Source organism: Grampus griseus (assembly GCF_964374135.1).
Source record: "Grampus griseus genome assembly, chromosome: 14".
NCBI lineage: Eukaryota > Metazoa > Chordata > Mammalia > Artiodactyla > Delphinidae > Grampus > Grampus griseus.
Window position 1 is genome coordinate 65,915,949 of NC_139008.1, and position 18,881 is coordinate 65,934,829.

Sequence of the window (18,881 nt, forward strand, 5' to 3'; positions counted from 1 at the left end):
AATTGACAAACCGTGTTGGCTTCCTCTTTGTTCCTCAAAGCTCTTGGCTCCAGCCTCTCTGCCTCCCTGTCCTGGGTGGTCCTGAATCCCTGGGTCTCCCTCCTTGGTTTTTGCCTCCTTGATGTCCGCCTGCACGGATGGGCCTGGGGTCCGGGCTCCCATCCCTGCCTTGTGCGCAGTGCCGCTTCTGATAAGCTCCCAGATCCAAACCTTGGATGGGGCCTCCTGTCCAGGACCAACTGGCAGGATGTTTGCTTTGTACTTGCTTCTGCCATCAGCCGGAGACCCTCGGAAAGGAGTGTCCTCGCTCTTGAGAAGTGTTCTTTTTTTTTTTTTTTAACCTTATTATGGTGTCAAAGAACCTTTCCGGGGGTGTTTTTCTTTTCCTGACCTCCTCTTCCATTTGGGGCATCGAATGGCCCCGAGATTTCTTCTGTCATTCACCATCTTGACTTCTCTCTTTCTCTCTCTCTCTCCCCACATCCCACACCCCCATTCCTTTGATTTTACCTGGCCATAGAGAGCAGGGCTGAGGGAGGGCTCCGAGGAGAAAGTCAAACCGCCACGGCCCAGGGCCCCAGAGAGTGACACGGGAGACGAGGACCAGGACCAGGAGAGGGACGCGGTGTTCCTGAAGGACAACCACCTGGCCATTGAGCGGAAGTGCTCCAGCATCACGGTCAGCTCCACGTCCAGCCTGGAGGCCGAGGTTGACTTCACGGTCATTGGCGACTACCACGGCAGCGCCTTCGAAGACTTCTCCCGCAGCCTGCCTGAGCTTGACCGAGACAAAAGTGACTCAGAAACCGAGGGCCTGGTGTTCTCCCGGGATCTCAACAAACGGGGCCCGAGCCAGGATGACGAGTCTGGGGGCATCGAGGACAGCCCAGACCGACGGGCCTGCTCCACCCCGGATATGCCCCAGTTCGAGGTACAGTGGAGCATCATCGGGACCCGGGCCCACCGGGCACTGCATGTTCAGAGGGCCCTGGGCCATGTGTGAGAAGACTGAGCCACCAGCCTGAAGCTCTGTTCCGTGTTGCATGACCGCCCCTCCGCAGAACAGCATGGTTCTGTGCTCGCATGTTCGGCAGCTCGGTTTACCCCTAACGTGCACTCCTGGGCGCTTTAACCCTGTGACCCCATCTCTTGCCTGAGGTCAAGTGATGACAGGCAGTCTTGTCCTACGCGACTCCTCCTCCCCCTGTCTGTGTTGCATGGCACCTGCAGAGACCGTGTGCTTGTGGACTCACGGGGGCGCCTGCCGCCTGCTCTGAAAGCCAGATGGTGTTTTCTGATCGCGGCCCTGGCTCCCCTCCCCAGGGCCTGGGGTCTTGGGGTAGTGGTGGAAACTCTTAGAGAAGAGGAACCGTCATCACCTGGGGGGGACACGGGTAGACTGCGTCTGGGCGTCTCTGCTCCCTGTCCTTCTTTCAGAGGATCTTCGATCACATTTTTCCTTCGCTCTCCCACCTCTTCCAGCCCCAGCTCCCTCCCACGTTCCAGGCATTGAAACAGGAGCTCGTCTACTCTGGGCTTTCACTCCATGCTATACCCTCTGGAGAAGGTGTCTCCTCCCTTTCTCTGACTTGCAAACTTGTCACGTTCCAGGGCCAAGTTCAGATAGCACTTACCTAGCAAACGCTTTCCTGACAACCCTGGGCAGAAGTGTTGCTCCCTGCTCCGCCCCCTTGCTCTGCAATGCTTCTGCTTCCAGCGGTATCACAAGTAGTCAGGTTACTGGCTGACAGGTCTGCTTTCCTACCAGGTGGCAGCTCCACTAAGCTTGTACGTTCCAGGCACTAATGATTAACTGAATGAACGGCTAGATCTCCGAGTTACAACCATCTAGAAGAATCCCCTCTTAACCACCCTCCTAACAAGCTAACTTTCATTCATTTATTCAGCTCACATATGTTAGCACCTGCTGTGTGTATAGCCATGAACTAGCTTCTGTGGAGGACTCAGAAGAAACTAATCATTTAACATAAGACTTCTAGAGGAGGCGTGGGAAACTGGTGGCCCTGGGCCAAATCTGGCTAGCAGATGTGTTTTCTTTGACTTTGATTTAAAAATCAGGACACTGAATATAAAATCCAGGGATTTTTTTTTATATCATTAAAAAACAAAAATCAGATGATTCGGTCACTCAGGCCAAACCTGAGTGGACCCCATGTGCTCTCCAGTTCACCCCGGTCCTCAACAAGCCCGCTTCACTCGTTGACATCTCTTGCCTGGCCCCCCCGGGCCTCCAGGTGTGACTCCTACTCTAAAGAACAGTTCAGAGAAAGCAGCTGGGAGGTGGTGGCATAACCATTGAAGTCATTCAGGACTGTGTATTATCAGGAAAATGCTGAGTGTGTGGCACGGCACAGAGCATGTTAATTGAATGGTGAATGTTTTCTTAATGGTAGCCTGAAACCCAGCATGCAGCCACCATGAGGTGGTATGGTGGCAGGGTCATGGGCAGGCTGTCCTGGCGCTGCTGGTGGTTCTGGCTCCCCTCTTGGGCTGTTTGTCTGTGACATCATACCAGGCCTCTTTGACCCTGGCCTTCGACCCCCTCTGGAGACTTGGTCAGCGGCAGTGGTGGGAGGTAGCCTGCTGACCCCGCGCCGCAGTTGCCTGTGAGTAGGAGTCGTGCCGGGGCCTGAGACACAGAGTGTTCTTCCCTCATCTGCCTACAGCCTGTGAAAACGGAAACCATGACAGTCAGCAGCCTGGCTATCAGGAAGAAGATCGAGCCGGAGGCTGTACTGCAGACCAGAGTTGCCACTGTGGACACCACCCAGGTAACCTGTGCCTTCCTGTGCACGCTGGGCCTAGGTACTGGGCATTTAAGGGTGGGGTCTCCGTCATGGCCAAGCCCCCTGGCCAGCTCTTGCTACCTTGGCTCCCCCGGAGCCACCATTTTAACCCTGATGCTCTTCTGAGCTTCGTTGTCCTCCCTGAGCTCCGGGTGTGGGTGGTGGGATGGGTTCTAATCCTGGGCAGACTACACCTCTTAAAGCCTCAATTTTCCCATCTGTAAAATGGGGAGGCTCACGTCTCCTTCATCTTCCTGGGAGTGTTCTAAGGACTAGCGGTTAGCGGATTAGACCATGGCTTTCAGATCGCTTGAAGGAGGTGGAGAGGTTTCTTAAGATATCCCAGGGGAAGAGGAGAGAGAACCCAATTCAGCTTGGGTCAGAGCAGCTCACATTGGGTCATTTTCGTGTGTGTGCACGGGGGTTCCACATCACATTGACAAAATGAACAAACTGAAAAAAAAAGATAAAATGTCATTTGTCTTAGCAAGATGAAACATACTCAGTCCCCTGGAGACGCTGTTGTAATGTACAGTGCATTTCCCAAGTTCCTTTTGTGGTTTTTAAGCTTTGAAAATGGAGACTAAGGGTCTGATAGATGCCCTCTTGGTTCTTTCTGGCCAGAGGAACCGCAGTGCTGGGGACTTTTTTGCCCTGGAGACCAGTCTTTGTCTTAAGAACTAAGGAAAGATGTAAATCTACAAAATGTGGGCAACTCTGTCGTTTCCAGACTTTTTTCTCTCACTTTTATAACATGCATAGAGGATTATGAGGCTGCTAGTGCAGCTGTCGAACCTCTTGAGTTCTGACAAGCTGTGTGACCCCGGGGCAACTTACTCCCTCTCTGATCTATTTTGTTTTAGTAATGTGTGTTGGTTTTGTTTTTATACAAAGAAATACAAAGAAAACTAAAAATGGCCCCAAATTTTACAGCTCAGTAACCCCTATTGACATCAAAACAAAATAACAACAAAATATTCACAGTTATGAAATTCAAACAGAACAAAATGAATTTTTTTCTGAGTGCTCCCAGAAAAAAAAATATATGCATATACCAACATACGTTCTTGTGTCTCTAGGTATTTAAATTTTTTACACAAAAGAGATCATTCTCTTTTACACTTTACCTTTTTTCTTTTTTTAAAATAAATTTATTTATTTTATTTTTGGCTGCATTGGGTCTATGTTGCTGCGCACAGGCTTTCTCTAGCTGCGGCGATTGGGGGCTACTCCTCGTTGCGGTGCACGGGCTCCTCATCGCAGAGGCTTCTCTTGTTGCGGAGCACAAGCTCTATGCGCACGGACTTCAGTAGTTGAGGCATGCGGTCTCAGTAGTTGTGGCTCGCGGGCTCTAGAGCCCAGGCTTAGTAGGTGTGGCGCACAGGTTTAGCTGCTCCACGTCATGTGGGATCTTCCTGGACCAGGGATCGAACCCGTGTACCCTGCGTTGGCAGGCGGATTCTTAACCACTGCACCACCAGGGAAATCCCTACCTTTTTTTTTTTTTAATACTTACCTTGGAAATCACTCCATGTTGGCACATGTGGCCCCACCTCACTCTCCTTGTTCCCCCTTAGGAGTGGATCCTGATTTAGCATGCCTTTATCACCTATCAATGGACCTGTGATGGTTTTTGTCTTTTGCAGTTAATGTTGAATGCTGCAGTGAACTTTGTTGTTCAGACTTCCTGGCGAAATTTTCGAAGTTTGTGCCTGAAGGGTGAATCCCTAGCAATGGGCTCGCCCAGTCAAAGAATACAGGCATTGAAATTTGGATAGGATGTATCAAATTATATGGGATTATTTTCCCTTTGTGAAATAAAACGATTGGAATGAGCTGGAGGACCTGTGAGACCCCTTTGTAGTTTGGTCTGTGTGTGGACGCACCCCCTCCCCAAGTGCATGTCTGCTCACGCTGCCCGTCACTTGGTACCTGGGGATGCCACGAGCCCAGGTGGCAGACGTTGCAGGCGTATCTGGCACTCTCTCTCTCTCTCTCCCCTCTCTAACGACTCCTCCTCTGGCCAGCAGGTTGACGGGACTGCCCCAGGGGGGAAGGAGTTCATAACAACTACTCCCTCCATCACCACAGAGACCATATCAACCACCATGGTAAGTAGGACCCGAGACCTCCCTCTCTGACCAGCCCCATTGGCCCTGAAACGGCCAGATAACAAGCTAACCTCGCCAGCTATGGCAGGAAGTCCTCATCCGCCCTCACAGCATCAGGTGTGGCACACACAGTCAGACTTTTATTGTCTGACACACAGTCCAACTTTTATTGACTGGCCACAGGGCATCCAGTCAGACCTCAGCTTTGCAAATTGAATAATGTAGGAGGCGGCATCCCTGAGTCTCAGTCATCTGGACCATCTCAGCTACGGCAGGGATAAAGAGAGGACGGTACTATTTGATTAACTGACTGTCGGCAACACAGGAGGATTGTGCCCGAAAGTCCTCCCTGAGTGAGGTCCATCCTCCTGGCAGCCATGGCTCAGGATTTGGGACTGTGTCCTGAGGGACCCTGTGGTTCTGCTACCTATTTGCTGCCTGACCCATGAAGGAAGGTCTTTAGGTGTCCTCATCTATAAAATGGGAGTACTCCCATTCTGCCTGGTTCACGGGCTCTTAAGAGAGTTCAGTAATATCAGATTCTTCAAATGATGACACAGCACAGCTAGCTTTCAGCCACAGGTTATGATACCATGCAGTGTGCTCATGGGGTAAAACCAGAGCTGTGAAGTGGATGCTCTTTTTCCCACCCTTTACAGATGAGGAAAATGCAGTTCAGAGAGGTACAGTGACTTACCCAAGGTCACACAACCAATACGTGGTAGAGCCAGGTCAAACCCAGGCATTCTGATTCCCGAAGCCCCACTGTCCACCTCAACCACTCTGCTCTGCTCCCTCATCCTGACCGTTGTGAACAGTGGCTGTGTGGGGCTGGGGCTGAGGCTGGGGCTGAGCAGGTATCAGTGCCTGGGCCAGATCTGTCTTGAGCTGTGGGAGGTTGTTTTCAAATGCTTTCTCTTGCCAAACCCCTCATATGCACATAGGAAGAAAATTACATTAATTTAGACGACCCAGCAGGAAGGTTTTGAGTAAACAAAGATTTTAAGAGAAATAAGCCCAAACCAGTTATCAGTTTGCACACTCTCCCCTGGTCGCTCAGTTCCTCCTCTCCCCTCACCCCTTCACCACGTGGCATCAGGATGCTTATCGGGCTAAATGTAAATTCGTACCATGGTGAGCAGGCAGTCATATCATTCATTTACTCATCCATCCATCCATCCATTCATTTGTTCTAAAAACATTTCTTAATCTCTCCTCTGCCCAGTATGGGGAGTGGAAGAAAAGATACTGCCTGTTAGAACTCATTCATCGAAATAATAATCACAGGCACATCTAGTGGGCTGTGCCTTTGTGTTTAGGTCCTGGGCACACAGTGGTGAACAAGGTCCAGCTCTCCCACTTCCTGGCTGGATGACCTTGGGCAAGTTACCCAAACCTTTCCAGACCTCAGTTTCCACTTCTGGAAAATGGGGTGAGGGGAAATAATAGCATATCTCCCAAAGGGTTGACGTGAGGCTAAACTAAGGTAATCTATGCAAAGCCCTCCAAAGAGTGCCTGGCACATTACAAGTGGTCTGTAAATGTGAGCGGCCGTTACTTTTTCCTGCCTTTCCGAGGGGGCATAGGGTGTGGAGTGACACTGTAGGAGCTGGGGAAGGCTTTATCTAGGCGGTGACATCTGAGCTATTCTTGAAGGATAAATTAGGGTGCAGTCATGGGAGGAGGTCTCCTAGGCTGTGGGAACAGCGGATGTAAAGGCAAGGATGTGAAGGAGCATAGCATTTAGGGAAAGGAAGTGGTCAGTGAAGCAAGATGTCAAGTGTGGGGGGGGGGGGCAGGGGGAGAAGAGGCTGGAAAGGAAGGCTGGGCCAGGGCTTGAAGGGCCTCGAATGCCATGTATGAAGTTCAAACTTCATCCTGGAGACCATGGAGAATCACTTCAACTTTTTAAGTAGAGGCATGATGTCATCAGATATGTGTTTCTGTGTTTTAGAAAGATTACTCTAGCAGCCCGTGTGGGACATGACTGGAGCAAAAAATTCCTTCCCTTGGGGGCGTGGGTCTCTTTTTTTATTTCTCCTTCCTTCCTTCCCCTCCTCCCTCCTTCCCTCCCTCCTTCCTTCAGCAAATATTTATTGAACACCCACGATGTGTGAAGTAGTGTGCCAGGCGCTGTGAATCCAGCTCTGCGGGAGACAGACAGCATCTCTGAGCCCACATTCTACTGGGAGAGACCGGAAGAGCAGGCAGGGAACTAGTTTAGGGGTGGGGGCAGGGCCAGGGTGCGAGGAGTTGGAGGCTGACCAGGAGGTCAGGGTTGAGGGTGCCTGGAGGGAGGAAAGTACCGGATTGGGTCACTGGTAGAACGTTCAGGTGATAGGAGGAAAGACGGGCCGCGACGCCGCGCACCAGTCCCGCTGGTCTCCGAGAGCGAGCTTGGCCCTGGGAACCTGTTAGAGAGGAAATTCCCAGGCCCCGCCCCAGACCTATTGACTCAAAAGCTCCGGGGCGGGGCCCGGGGGGGGGTGGTCTCTGTTTTCACAAGCCCTCCAGGTGACACCCCTCAAGTCCGAGAAGCACTAATAGGAACAAGGAGCACAGAGGGGGGTTGCTCTTTAGCGGCAGGTGTGTGTTGGGGGTGGGAGGCAGCGAATTCCATTTTGGGTCTGATGAGTCTGAGGCGCCTGGGGGACGTTTCCAGGGAAAGTGTCTAGGCAAGTCTAGGGTTCAAGCAAGATCCGAGCTACAGATAAAGCGAGAGGGGACAGTGGCCTCGATGAGGCAGTGGAAGCCTTGAGTGGCTGAGGCGTCCCAGACAGAGGCGGCGAAGAGGAGAGCCCGGAGTCCGCCGGAGGAAGGGCCGGGGGCGGAGATGGCGGTGTCACCTTAGCCACGGAGAGGGGCTGCGCCTCCTAGAGGCGGGAGAGGGCTGGCTGAAGATACAGGAGAGGCAGGCGGAGCAGCTGGCACCTTGTGGTGCCTCGGAATGACCTGTGTCCCCATCAGGGTGAAGGTGGAGGTGAGGCTTTTCCGGGAAAGAGGGGTCAATGGGAGAAGAAGAAGCTTGAGGGGAGAAGGGCCTGGAGGGACAATAGGATTCAAAGGGGCTAGTGGCTGTTTCCTACCCTGGGAGAAAGGAAGCGTTGAGCCCAGAAGGCTGCCCTTTTAAGACCTGCTGCTGGGCCACATTCTGGGACTGCCTCTGAGAAAGTAAGTGCCTTGTGCATGGAATGCCAGGTAACCAGGCCACCGACAGCCTCAGCTGGAGGCAGGCCTCGGGGAAAGGTGGGGCGAAGACAGAGGGCTTCTGTCCTCACCTGTCGCCTGGCAGGCAGAGGTCCAGATCTACTACCCTGCAGCCCACTGGGGAGCTGCAGAATGGACACAGCTTCTGGGCCCCAGGACAGACAAGGCTGATCCCTAAGATGGGGCAGGAAGTAGGAGGTAGAGGCCAGCAGCTGGGCCCCTTCCAGATGTGGGCCAGTAAGTCTAGGGCCAATTCCAGGAGTATCTAGCAGTTAGACTCCAAGGTAGGACCAGGAGAGCTGGCTCAAGGGCAAGTGTTCCAAGGGCAGAATGGCATGGCAGAAGGAGTGCATTGAATTTGGAGTCTGACCAACTTGGGTCTAAATCCAGACTCGATCACTCACTTTCGGGGGGCTTGAACAAGCCACTTCACATGCCCTGACCTTCCAGTTTCTCAACTATAAAACAGGAATATTAAAACTATTTCCTATGGTTGTTCAGAGGCTTAAATGAGATCATGCATCCTTAACACAATACTTAGCACATAGCGAGTACTCAGAAAACAGTAGTTAGTATGTTCTTAGTAGCCAGCCTGTACTCCTATATTAACCTGACATTTCCATTTGCAAAGCCCTTTCTCCTCTGTTATCTTCATAATGTCTCTGTGAGAGTGGGACAGGGGGTCCCCTTTTTAAAAAATTTCTTAAGACTTTATTTTTTGAGAGCAGTTTTCAGTTCGCAGCAAAATTGAGAGGAAGGTACAGAGATTTCTTGTAGACCCCCTGCCCTGTCACACATACAGCCCCCACCACCAACCCGTTATCAACACCCCTACCAGGATGGGACATTTGTTACCACTGATGAATACACACTGCAGGGGTCCCTTTATGTAGGTGAATCCATGAGGCCCGGAGAGCGGAAGTGGCTCCATCCAGGTCACGTGGCTGGAACGTGGCAGGACCAGGACCAGAACCTGGATGTCTTGACTCCTTTGTTAGTGCTTCCAGGGGGCAATACCGCGTCTTGTTCACCACAGTGTCCCTAACGCCAGGCACTCAGTAAATGTTTGTTAAATGAGTGGGTAAGTGTGTAAGCACGTGTGTGAGCGAGCGAGCGAGCGAGGGATGAACAAGAGCAGACTGGACTGAACGATGCCTTCAGCTCTCTGCTTCTGAGAGAAGAAGCACTATTCAACCTTGTGGCCGTGAGAGCTGCATGGCCACGTGCGCCAGCCATCCTGAGGGCCCGCCCACCTGAGACCTGGCCCTCTGAGCACTATTGTTTCCCCAGGAGAACAGTCTCAAGTCCGGGAAGGGGGCAGCTGCCATGATCCCAGGCCCACAGACGGTGGCCACGGAAATCCGTTCTCTTTCTCCGGTAAGTGGGCAGGGCCAACCCAGGCTAGCGGACTCTAGGCAGAGAATGTGGACGCGGGTCCACAGGTGGCCTGCAGCAAGTACGGCGTAGAGCGTGGGAGGCTGCCTCTTTAAGTGCAGCACCAGGAAACGGCATCACATTCAGATGCCCACAGGGCTCCCTGGTCCCCACCAGAGTCTCATCCGTTGGTGGTGCCTGTGATGTGCCAGCTGCTTTGCATCTGCTCTCCTTACTGACCAGGAGGAGCAATGGACGAGGGCTCCAGAAGCTTGGACTCTGGACCCAGCTCTGTTGGTGGCTGCCTCAGTCGCCCACATCTGTCACCGTGAGGTCTCTTGCAGCTCCTGTGTTCTCCAGATCTGTTGTTTTCGTCATTTAGTCCCAGAGAGAGCACGTTCCCAGCCCTGACAGGGTGGGGGATTGGGGGGGCTCTGTGTCCACCTTGGATCCCTCTGTTCATTCTTGTAAGATGCCAGGATTCTTAAATTCTAGGGTCTTGTTAGGATTCTGGACCTCAGGAATCTCAGGTCCTAGGAATCTTAGATTCCAAGGTTTGAGGATATCATGGATCTAGCATTCTGAAGATTCCAGTATTCCTGAGTTCTTAGACTCAGTGGCTCAAAGCATCTTGGCTTCCAAACTTCACCTTCATGGGACCCCCCCACACCCCGACTCCTCCCTTGGTTTACCCCACCCCCGCCCCCGTCCTGCAGAGTCCAGTGTCCTCACCTGAGCCCTGGGTGGGGGGTGGTTATATTCTGCAGATCATCGGGAAAGATGTCCTCACCAGCACCTACGGCGCCACCGCGGAAACCCTCTCCACTTCCACCACCACCCATGTTACCAAAGTGAGTAGCAGCAGGATGTCGTGTGCCCCCAGCCTGGCTGTGGGGCTCGGGAAGGCCATTGCCATGGCTCTGCCTTGTAACGTGGACAGAGAAGACCTGCGGTATTCCCAGTTTCTGGGAGCTTTGTTCTGTGATAAGGGTTGTCCTAGGTGCCGACCTGCCCTTCAGTGTTGACAGCCAGGCTGGGGGGATGAGACCATCTCCTTGGAAGAAATTGTGAACCGTGGCATTTGCGCCTTATAGATCCTAAGTGCTAGAGGGATTTAGAGGGGGGTGATTGAAGGAAGGCTCAAAGAATGAGGAAGGGTCTTCTGGAAAAAATGGGGTTTGTATAGGGTCTTGGAAAGCCAGGGCGGACTCGTGAGGGAGGATGCAGACGTTCTAAGCCACAGGGAAGATGGGAACAGAAACCGTGTGTTTGCTTATTCATTCACTGAGCAAATGTTAGTGAGCATCAACCTCATGCTGGCCTCTGGGCTGAGGGCTGCTGGAGGGGCTGCAAGCAGTGCACATGGGGAAACAGGAGAAGTGGTCTCTGTCAGGAAGAAGCAGCACCTAGGGGACGTAACTGGGAAATTAGGTTGGACTGGAGGTAGGGGAAGCAGAATAGAGGCAAAAGACAAATCCCAGGACAAATGTGATAACAGAGGGTCTGAGTCTGAGAGCCATTGGAAAGCCATCAAGGTTTTCAAGATGGGGAGTGACCCAGTGAAAAGGGGTTTAAGGAGAGGAGATTAGGTCCACCAGGATGTGCAGGCAGATGGGAGAAAGAAGAGAGAGAGAGTCTCTCCATAGAGAGACTAGGGATGGAGGGCCTGGTGCAGGGTGCGGGGAGGAAGAGGCAGGGCCAAAGAACGGAGACATTCCTGGTGAGACAGCCATGACTTAGCCCGTGAGGACAGAGGGCTGAGGACAGGCTGGCCAGCATGTCCATGCCTGAGTGGCCAGGGCCCAGGCAGGGATGGAGGCCTGGAGGAGAGAGGCCAGAGAGCCAGGATGAGTTGGAGGTTTTGCTCAAGCACCAAAGGAGGAGTCTGGTAGGCAGCGCTGGCCCTTGAGGAGCACAGACTGTCCCAGCCCTGCCCACTCCCATGCAGCACGGTCCCCGGAAAGCACCCACTCCTACCGAAAGCATCAGTGAGCAATGATGACTTCACTGAAAGCTTTATGGGAAGGTGTTCCGTCACACACTCCACTGCATACAGCTCAGATAACTCTTCTTCCCAAAGTCCCTCCTAGCCCTGCCAACTGGGAGCCCCCCTCTTCTTTCTGTCCACTCCTGACCCCAGCTGGGGTTTCCCTTAGCCACCACCCGCCTTTAATATGCCAAGCAAGTAGGTCCTGCCCTATCTTCTACTTCTAAACTTGCACCCGAACCCCACCCCTTCGGAAAACAGTGGCGGTTTTAAGCATATGTATAAGCGTCATCAATGCAGTTTTCTAGTATTGTTTGAAGTCATTTAAAGTAGAACCTTGTCACCATTCACATTTCATTCATGTGTTCATTCGACAAATCTGCATTTAGCACCTGCCCTGGTCAGGTTGGACAGGGAAGTGGGGGAGGAGGGGATCCAGAGATGAACAAAACACAGCCCCTGCCCTCATGAGCCCCAGCCCAGTGAGCAGGGCCAGGTCACACACACAACGTCAGTACAAGGCAGAGAGGCCCAGGACCATGAGAGATACGAACGTGCCGCTCAGGGAGTACCGAGGCAGGACGGAGGAAGGATCGCTTACCAGGGTCAGAGTGACAGCAATTGAACCGGGCTTGGAAGAGCTAGAGGGGGCAGCTTGGTAGTTGGGGGAGTGGTGGCAGCCAGGCAAGATGTGCAGTCTGAAGTCCCAAAACCAGAAAAAGGAGAAAACCGAGGGAGCCAGGAGAGAAGGCGACTGCTGGTTCCAGCCTTGCCCTTGAGGGATGCTTTGGACCGGTCCCCTGTCGAGGCTGCTGCCCCAGCAGGACCCAAGGCTGACCTCACCTCCCTCTCCCTCTGCAGACTGTGAAAGGAGGATTTTCTGAGACGAGGATCGAGAAGCGGATCATCATCACCGGGGACGAAGATGTCGATCAAGACCAGGTATGGGGATGCAGAGCATGGTTCCCAGTGGCACTGCCCAGGCCCCAGGCGCCCCCATATTGGTTTACCCATGGACGGCTGCATCTGTGAGCAGAGATGTCTACTTCCTACTGACCCTGTCCAGAGGAGAAGCCCTCAAGGAAGGGGCACTGACTGGGAGTCAGAAGGAGCCAGAAGACCTGAGCTCTGGCCTCTCCCCTTAACTCCTGGTCCTCAGCTGTGTGCTGGAGGGGCCTGTTGGTCTCCGTGGCCTCTCCCGTATTCCATATGCTCTGACTCCTCACTTTGCGGTTCTTTTCCTCCAGGCCCTGGCTTTGGCCATCAAGGAGGCCAAACTGCAGCACCCTGACATGCTGGTAACCAAAGCTGTCGTATACAGAGAAACAGACCCATCCCCAGAGGAGAGGGACAAGAAGCCACAGGTGAGGCTCATGGGGCTCAGCAGCCACGAGATGGAGGAGAGAACAAGGTCCTCCGAGGGGCGTTTCCATCTGAGGACCCACCAAGGGGCTTGGTCCCCAGCACAGCTCTGACCTCCCCAAGCTTCCTGGTTTGGGCCTCCAAGTGGAGAGGTCGCTCCCTCAGATATGACGAATCAGAGTGCAGAGGGGAAGGAAGGCTGGTTCCTTGGTTTCTTTGGAGTTTCAGGCTCCAGACCCAGAAAAGTAAATCCAGAAGTGGTCAGAACAGGGGAGAGAGGATTGACAGTGGGTACTGAAGTGGGACAGACAGAGACAAGTGTACCCTCACTGACCACTGCCTGTAGGCTGGAAGTCGGAAAAAGTCCTGCCAGGCCCAGGGCCACATTCCTGTCCCTGACTCTCTGTCTCCATCACCGGTCACTGGATGTTGCCAGGGAGGAATTTTTTTTTTTTTTAATTGAAGTATAGTTGATTTACAATGTTGTGCCAATTTTATTTTATTTTTTAATTTTTTAAATTGAAGTATAGTTGATGCCAAGGAGGAATATGATGGCCAGAGCCCTCGATCCCATCTGTCTTGCTAGATTGGAAACCCTTCTCAGGCCACCAGGGGCGAGAATCTTAGGGACTCCAATCCTTACTCTTTCCACTGAAGGGCTATCAGTGCCTTCGTGAATAAGAGGAATGAGATGGTGCCGGAGCAGAGAGGTCTTTTAGCAGATGAAATTGGGGGAAGGGTTCTGGCCCGTCTAGAAGTTTACTGAATTTGGTCAGACCGATAATAACAAAATCTCACAGACACTGAATTGAATGAAATAAGTCAAACACAAAAAGTACATACAATGTGAGTCTATTCATAGGAAGTTCAAAACCAGGCCAAACTAATCAGCAATGATCAAAGTCTGAATATCGGTTCCTTCTGGGATGTGGCATTGACAGGGAAGAGCCGCAAAGGGAACTTCTAGGGTGCTGGAAATATCAGCGTCTTGAACTGGGGGGGGTTGCATGGGTGTGTATGTATGTAAAAGTGGACCAAGCGCCACACTTAGATTTGTATACTTTACTTACTTCACACCGTATACCTCAATGAAAAATAAATGCATTTCAAAGTCCCCCACAAACAGCAGGTCTCCCTTTTGTCCTCTTCCCTGATGAAGAAACCCAGTGTTTTCTAGGAAGATACAGAATGTTTCTTTCTCATCCTTTGATTACCACCCCCTTCGTGTCAGAAGGAGAAGCACTGAACTTCCTGCAGTGACGGAAATGATTTTCTGTGCTGTGCAGTGTAGGGGCCACTAGCTGCACACAGCTGTTGAGCACATGAAACTGGCTAATCTGAAATGAGATGCACCTTGAGGGTAGAATAGGTGCCGGAAAAAGGAGTATAAAATAACTCAGTAATTTTTATATTGATTACATGTTAAATGATAATGTTTGGATATATTGGGTTAAGTAAAATACATTATTAAAATTAATCTCACCTGTTTCTTTTTACTCTTTTTCATGTAAATTAAAACATATGAATTTTAATTTAGAAATTAAAATTTTCTATATAGCTGGAAAATTTTAGAAAACCAGAAATACTAGAAAATTTAGAAAATACTGTCTAGAAAATCTATTATCTAAAAAATTTTAAATTCCGTCTGTGGCTTCATTTCTTTTGGACAGCGCTGGTCCAGAAGATGTAAAAACTGATCACGGGCAGAGCCTGCCTCCCAGCCTTCCTCAGACTTTCAAGTAAATTGTCACTCCTGTCCTGTCAGTTGCCCAGTTACTGTTGCTTTTTGTCCCCTAGATCTCAGAGTGGTAGAGTGTAGGTCACTTGCCAAGCTGGTGCTGGGCTGGCAGTATCAGCTGGGGAACACAAATACTAGAAAACTATTGCCATAAAGTCTGACTTAGAAGTGCTGGGCCAGGACCTGGGAATCTTTATTTATACGTTGGTCCTTAGGAAGTCCATGCTCAGCCAGGTGTAGGAGCCACTGACGCAAAGAACTCTGTGCTGGGAATCAGGACCCGACTCCACTCCCAGCCATCCTGCTGACATGGCTGTGTGGCCATTGGGGTCTCAGTTTCCTCATTTGCAAAAGGAAGAGATGGACAAGCCCCCTTCCAGTTATGTACAGTCCTCTGGCTGTGTGTTTGCTTTCCTAGCTTCTCGTATCTTCTCCATTCCCCGTCTCACTCCTCCTCGTCTTTCCTGGGGCATCCCAGCCAGCCCCCCAGGCTCCTGCCCACCCGCGTTCCCTGGCCATTTGGAGCTCTCGTCCCAGCCTCCACGTCCTGCCCACCCCATGCAGTCTTTCACATCTGCCCACCTCACTGCTCCCTTTGCGGTCCTTCCTCCTCGCCCCTCTTTTAGTCCTTTGTTTGCTGCCATTGTCCCACGCATCACTACACACCCTCTCTCTCTCTTTTGGATCCTTCTGTAAAGGTCACCTTGCTATGTTGTCCTGGAGAAACAGAAGTTTCTCCCTTGCCTTTTCTGCCCACCTGCTTTCCCATTAGTTATCGCCAAGTAGGAACCACCTCTGACTTTTAATATAGTCAGACTCACTGATTCTGGGGGAAACGTCTTCTCTGAATTAGAAAACTCTTTTTTAAAGTATTTGAAAAATGTTGGTTTGATGGATGGATGCATCTTGGCACCCGGGATGGTAGTCCTGACTCGAATCTCAGTCCTGACCGTTATTAGCTGCGCAACTTTGAGCAAGCTATTTAACCTTCTCGGCCTGTGTTGCCTCATCAGCCAGATGACAATGACATAGTAACAATTGCGGTAACTTATGGAGTCCTTACACTCTTCCAGGCACCTGGCTGTGCACTAGGCGCAGTACTGTCACCTGCTCATTCATTTTACAAAGAAGGGAACTGAAGCTCTGAGATGTTAGGCGATTTGCTCACAGATTTGGAGCTGGGAACACAAAGAATTGGTTAGAGAGTCGAACCTCATCTGTTAGACTCCAAAGCTGCCTTATGGCCTTAATCTCCTGACCACGCTGACTGTTCACAGTATCTATCTCATAGGGTTACTGAGATCATACATCTACAGTAGTAAGCACCGTGCCTGGCACATAGTAAGTGCTCGATAAGAGTTAATTATGACCATGATTACTATTAACACAAAGTAAGCTAACAAAATGCTGCCCGTTTGGACTCTGCTGTAATAAACAGAAAAATACATGATCATACAGTATTGTTTAGATGTCCCCGGTCCTTCTGAAGTGTCTGTGGGCTTTAGAAGATATCCCACAAACCCAGAATCATGTGTACACTGAGTTTTGGGCAGGTACTTTATTAATCGATGAGGAAACTTAAGGTGAAGCCGGCACTGTAGGAAAAAATCCTCAGAAAGTAGCAGAATGGAGTAGCAAGAACACACCCAGCTTTGGACTCAGAAAGTGTGCCCAGAGGAACCTGCCTGGGCCTCAGTTTTCTAACCTACAAAATGGAGTTAATCTATAAACTGGAGCTGCTGTAATAATTAAACAACATCTATGAGTGTCAGAGTCCTCTCAGGCTGCTATAACAGAACACCGTAGACGGGGTGGCTTAAACAACACACACTTAATATCTCACAGTTATGGGGACTGGGAAGTCCAAGGTCAAGGTGCTGGCCAGTCTGGTTCCTGCTTAGACCCTCTTCTGGTTTGCAGACAGCCATCCTCAAGTGGTGGAGAGCAGAGAGAGAAGTTATCTGTCTCACGTCTCTTTCTATAAGGGCACTCATCCTATTTATGAGTGCCTTCTAAAGGCCCCGCTTCCATATACCATCACCTTGAGGGTTAGGGCTTCAACATGTGAATTTCAGGGGGACCTAAACATTCAGTCCATAGCAATGATGTGCCAGGTGGTGTCTCACATACAGAAGGTGCTGGGCTGCTTCCTTGTCCCAATAGTTTTGTCATGTTGAGGGGTTGGTGAGAGCCCTGAGCAAGTCAGACCCTAAACTTCTATCACCAGCCTGGTGCACGAGGCCCTGTTTCCACGTGGGCATCCATCTTACCAGTCATCTTCTCTCCCCTCCCTGAATCCTCCAGGAACACCTGTCCCTGCTCCAGTAGATTTCTTTATGAAGTTCTTCCTCCTTGAAGTTCTTGCTGTGACTGTGAAATCACGCCCATCTTAGAGTCTTCTCTTCTCTCCCTGCAACTCACAGGCCAGATGTGTGGCTTCTGCTCCATCTTTGTTCACTGGCCCGTCTCCTCCACGCAAGACCTGTCTCCCAAACATTGCCAGCAAGAGGGCAGCATCCAGCCAGCTTCTCAGAGCTTTCTTACTTTCAAATTTTTAATTAAATGGGGGTGGGGATGACCTATTCCAAAGCAGGAGCCTAGGGTTCTCGTCTTGTTTCTGCCACCAACTTGCTAAGTCATTGAACCCTCTGGGCTTCGGTTTTCCCATTTGTCAAATGAGCTGAGAAGGATCAAATTTCTACAACTCCGTTAGCACCTGACCATATGTAAGTGGCAAAGGGCAGGGACAACATGCCACTTGTTAAATGGTTTGGGGTAGTTGCTGTGTGTCAGTCATGGTGTTGGGCCCTGGAAAGACAACAATAAGTAAAACACAGCCCTTGCCCTCAATGAGATCAAATGTGGTTAAGTTAACAACAATAGTAATAAGCACAGCCAGTATTTACTCAGCACTTACTATATGCTGAGCCTTGTCTTGAATCCTCCCTACAACTTTGTGAGGTGGGACCCATTTTACAGAGGGAGCAACTAAGGTCTAAAGAGGTTAGGAAACTTGCCCAAGATGACAGAGCTAGTAGACTGTGGAATGGGATTTGAAACTAGGATTGTCTGATTTCAGAGCCCATGCCCCTTAACCACTGAGTTTTGGAGTCAAACCTGAGTTGGAATCCAGACTCCAGTTTCTTTACTTAAACACTCCTCTGTGGGGTTTAACCCCCAGGACACAGCAGGCAGTGGCAAACAGAAGGGAAAGACAAAAAAAAGATCTGCAATCATGACTAAACATTTCTTAGAACTGAGAGCAGATAGAAAGACAAAAGGAAACAAGTATAATCTTAGCTTTCAGTGTTCAAGGAAACTTGGACAAATTTTCCAGCCAAAGTAAAAGATACCACCTGCCTGGAAACAACCCAGAAAACACGCATGGCCTTTGGAGTCAGAGAGTCAGACAGAGGTGGCTTCAGTTCTCAGCGGCCACTTTCTTACAAGCTGTGTGGCCTTGGACAAGTCACTCTATCTTCCCTAGTCATAATAAATGGCACACGGTAAAGACAGGGAAGACAACCTCTTGCCATGTATTTAAAGATGAGTGACAAAAGTTACTAACTCTTCTTGTTCTCCTCCTTCCTTTGCATCTTCTCCCCGCAACACCTCTGGCTTCAGGAATCCTGACCTCTGTGAAGAGATGCTGGCGTTTCTGGTCCAACCCAAGCCAGAGAACCGTAAAGAAGGGGCCTTCATTCTGGATTCTCCAACTCAACACCGACGTCCCAGCTGCGACGTACTGTCCCTGACAAGAGACTGGGAAAGGAAAAGCATATATATATAGATATATATAGATATAGATATATATACAGGAAACATCACGTCCTTGCACTGCTGCCGGGGCTGGCCGAGCATTCGGCCGACAGCAACGGCCAACATCTGAACGCCTACATTTCCTTTGCAGACAAATTGAAGAATTGGTGGGATTGTTCAGGAAAAAAAAATTATAACAACAATAATCCCTTGCTCCGCCCCCCCCCACACCCCCTGCTGCGCCTGTCCCAACCCCCCCCCCTTGAAGCCCGCGGAACAACCAAGACAAGCCAGACCACGCTGATTGTAGAAGTACAATGCGACCCGGGTTCTACATGTTCCATTCAGTGGACGAGCATTCCATTTCTTCTTCTCCTGCGTCTGTTGCCCACTCAAATGCAAAGGAAAACACTTCTGCAGCCAAGCAAGAGAAGCTGCAGCAGCAAGACACGCCCCGTCAAACGTTTTCCAAGAGAGAAAAGTCCCTGCTCGGAAAGGAGGAGGAGGAACACTAGATTCTTATTTTTTGGGTCTTG

The 18,881-nt window shown here is 50.8% G+C and overlaps 1 protein-coding gene across 1 annotated transcript in view; it reads left to right on the plus strand.

The window, feature by feature from the left end:
* The window catches only part of EPB41L1 (erythrocyte membrane protein band 4.1 like 1), a 123,591-nt gene extending 105,079 nt beyond the window's left edge, over positions 1–18,512 (plus strand). The window contains exons 16-23 of the mRNA XM_082670332.1: positions 521–931; positions 2,688–2,792; positions 4,838–4,918; positions 9,416–9,502; positions 10,267–10,350; positions 12,348–12,428; positions 12,734–12,850; positions 18,211–18,512. Coding sequence (XP_082526458.1) covers positions 521–931; positions 2,688–2,792; positions 4,838–4,918; positions 9,416–9,502; positions 10,267–10,350; positions 12,348–12,428; positions 12,734–12,850; positions 18,211–18,219 — 975 coding nt within the window. The 3' untranslated portion in view covers positions 18,220–18,512. The remainder of the gene's footprint in view (positions 1–520; positions 932–2,687; positions 2,793–4,837; positions 4,919–9,415; positions 9,503–10,266; positions 10,351–12,347; positions 12,429–12,733; positions 12,851–18,210) is intronic.
* Positions 18,513–18,881: the final 369 nt, after the last annotated feature.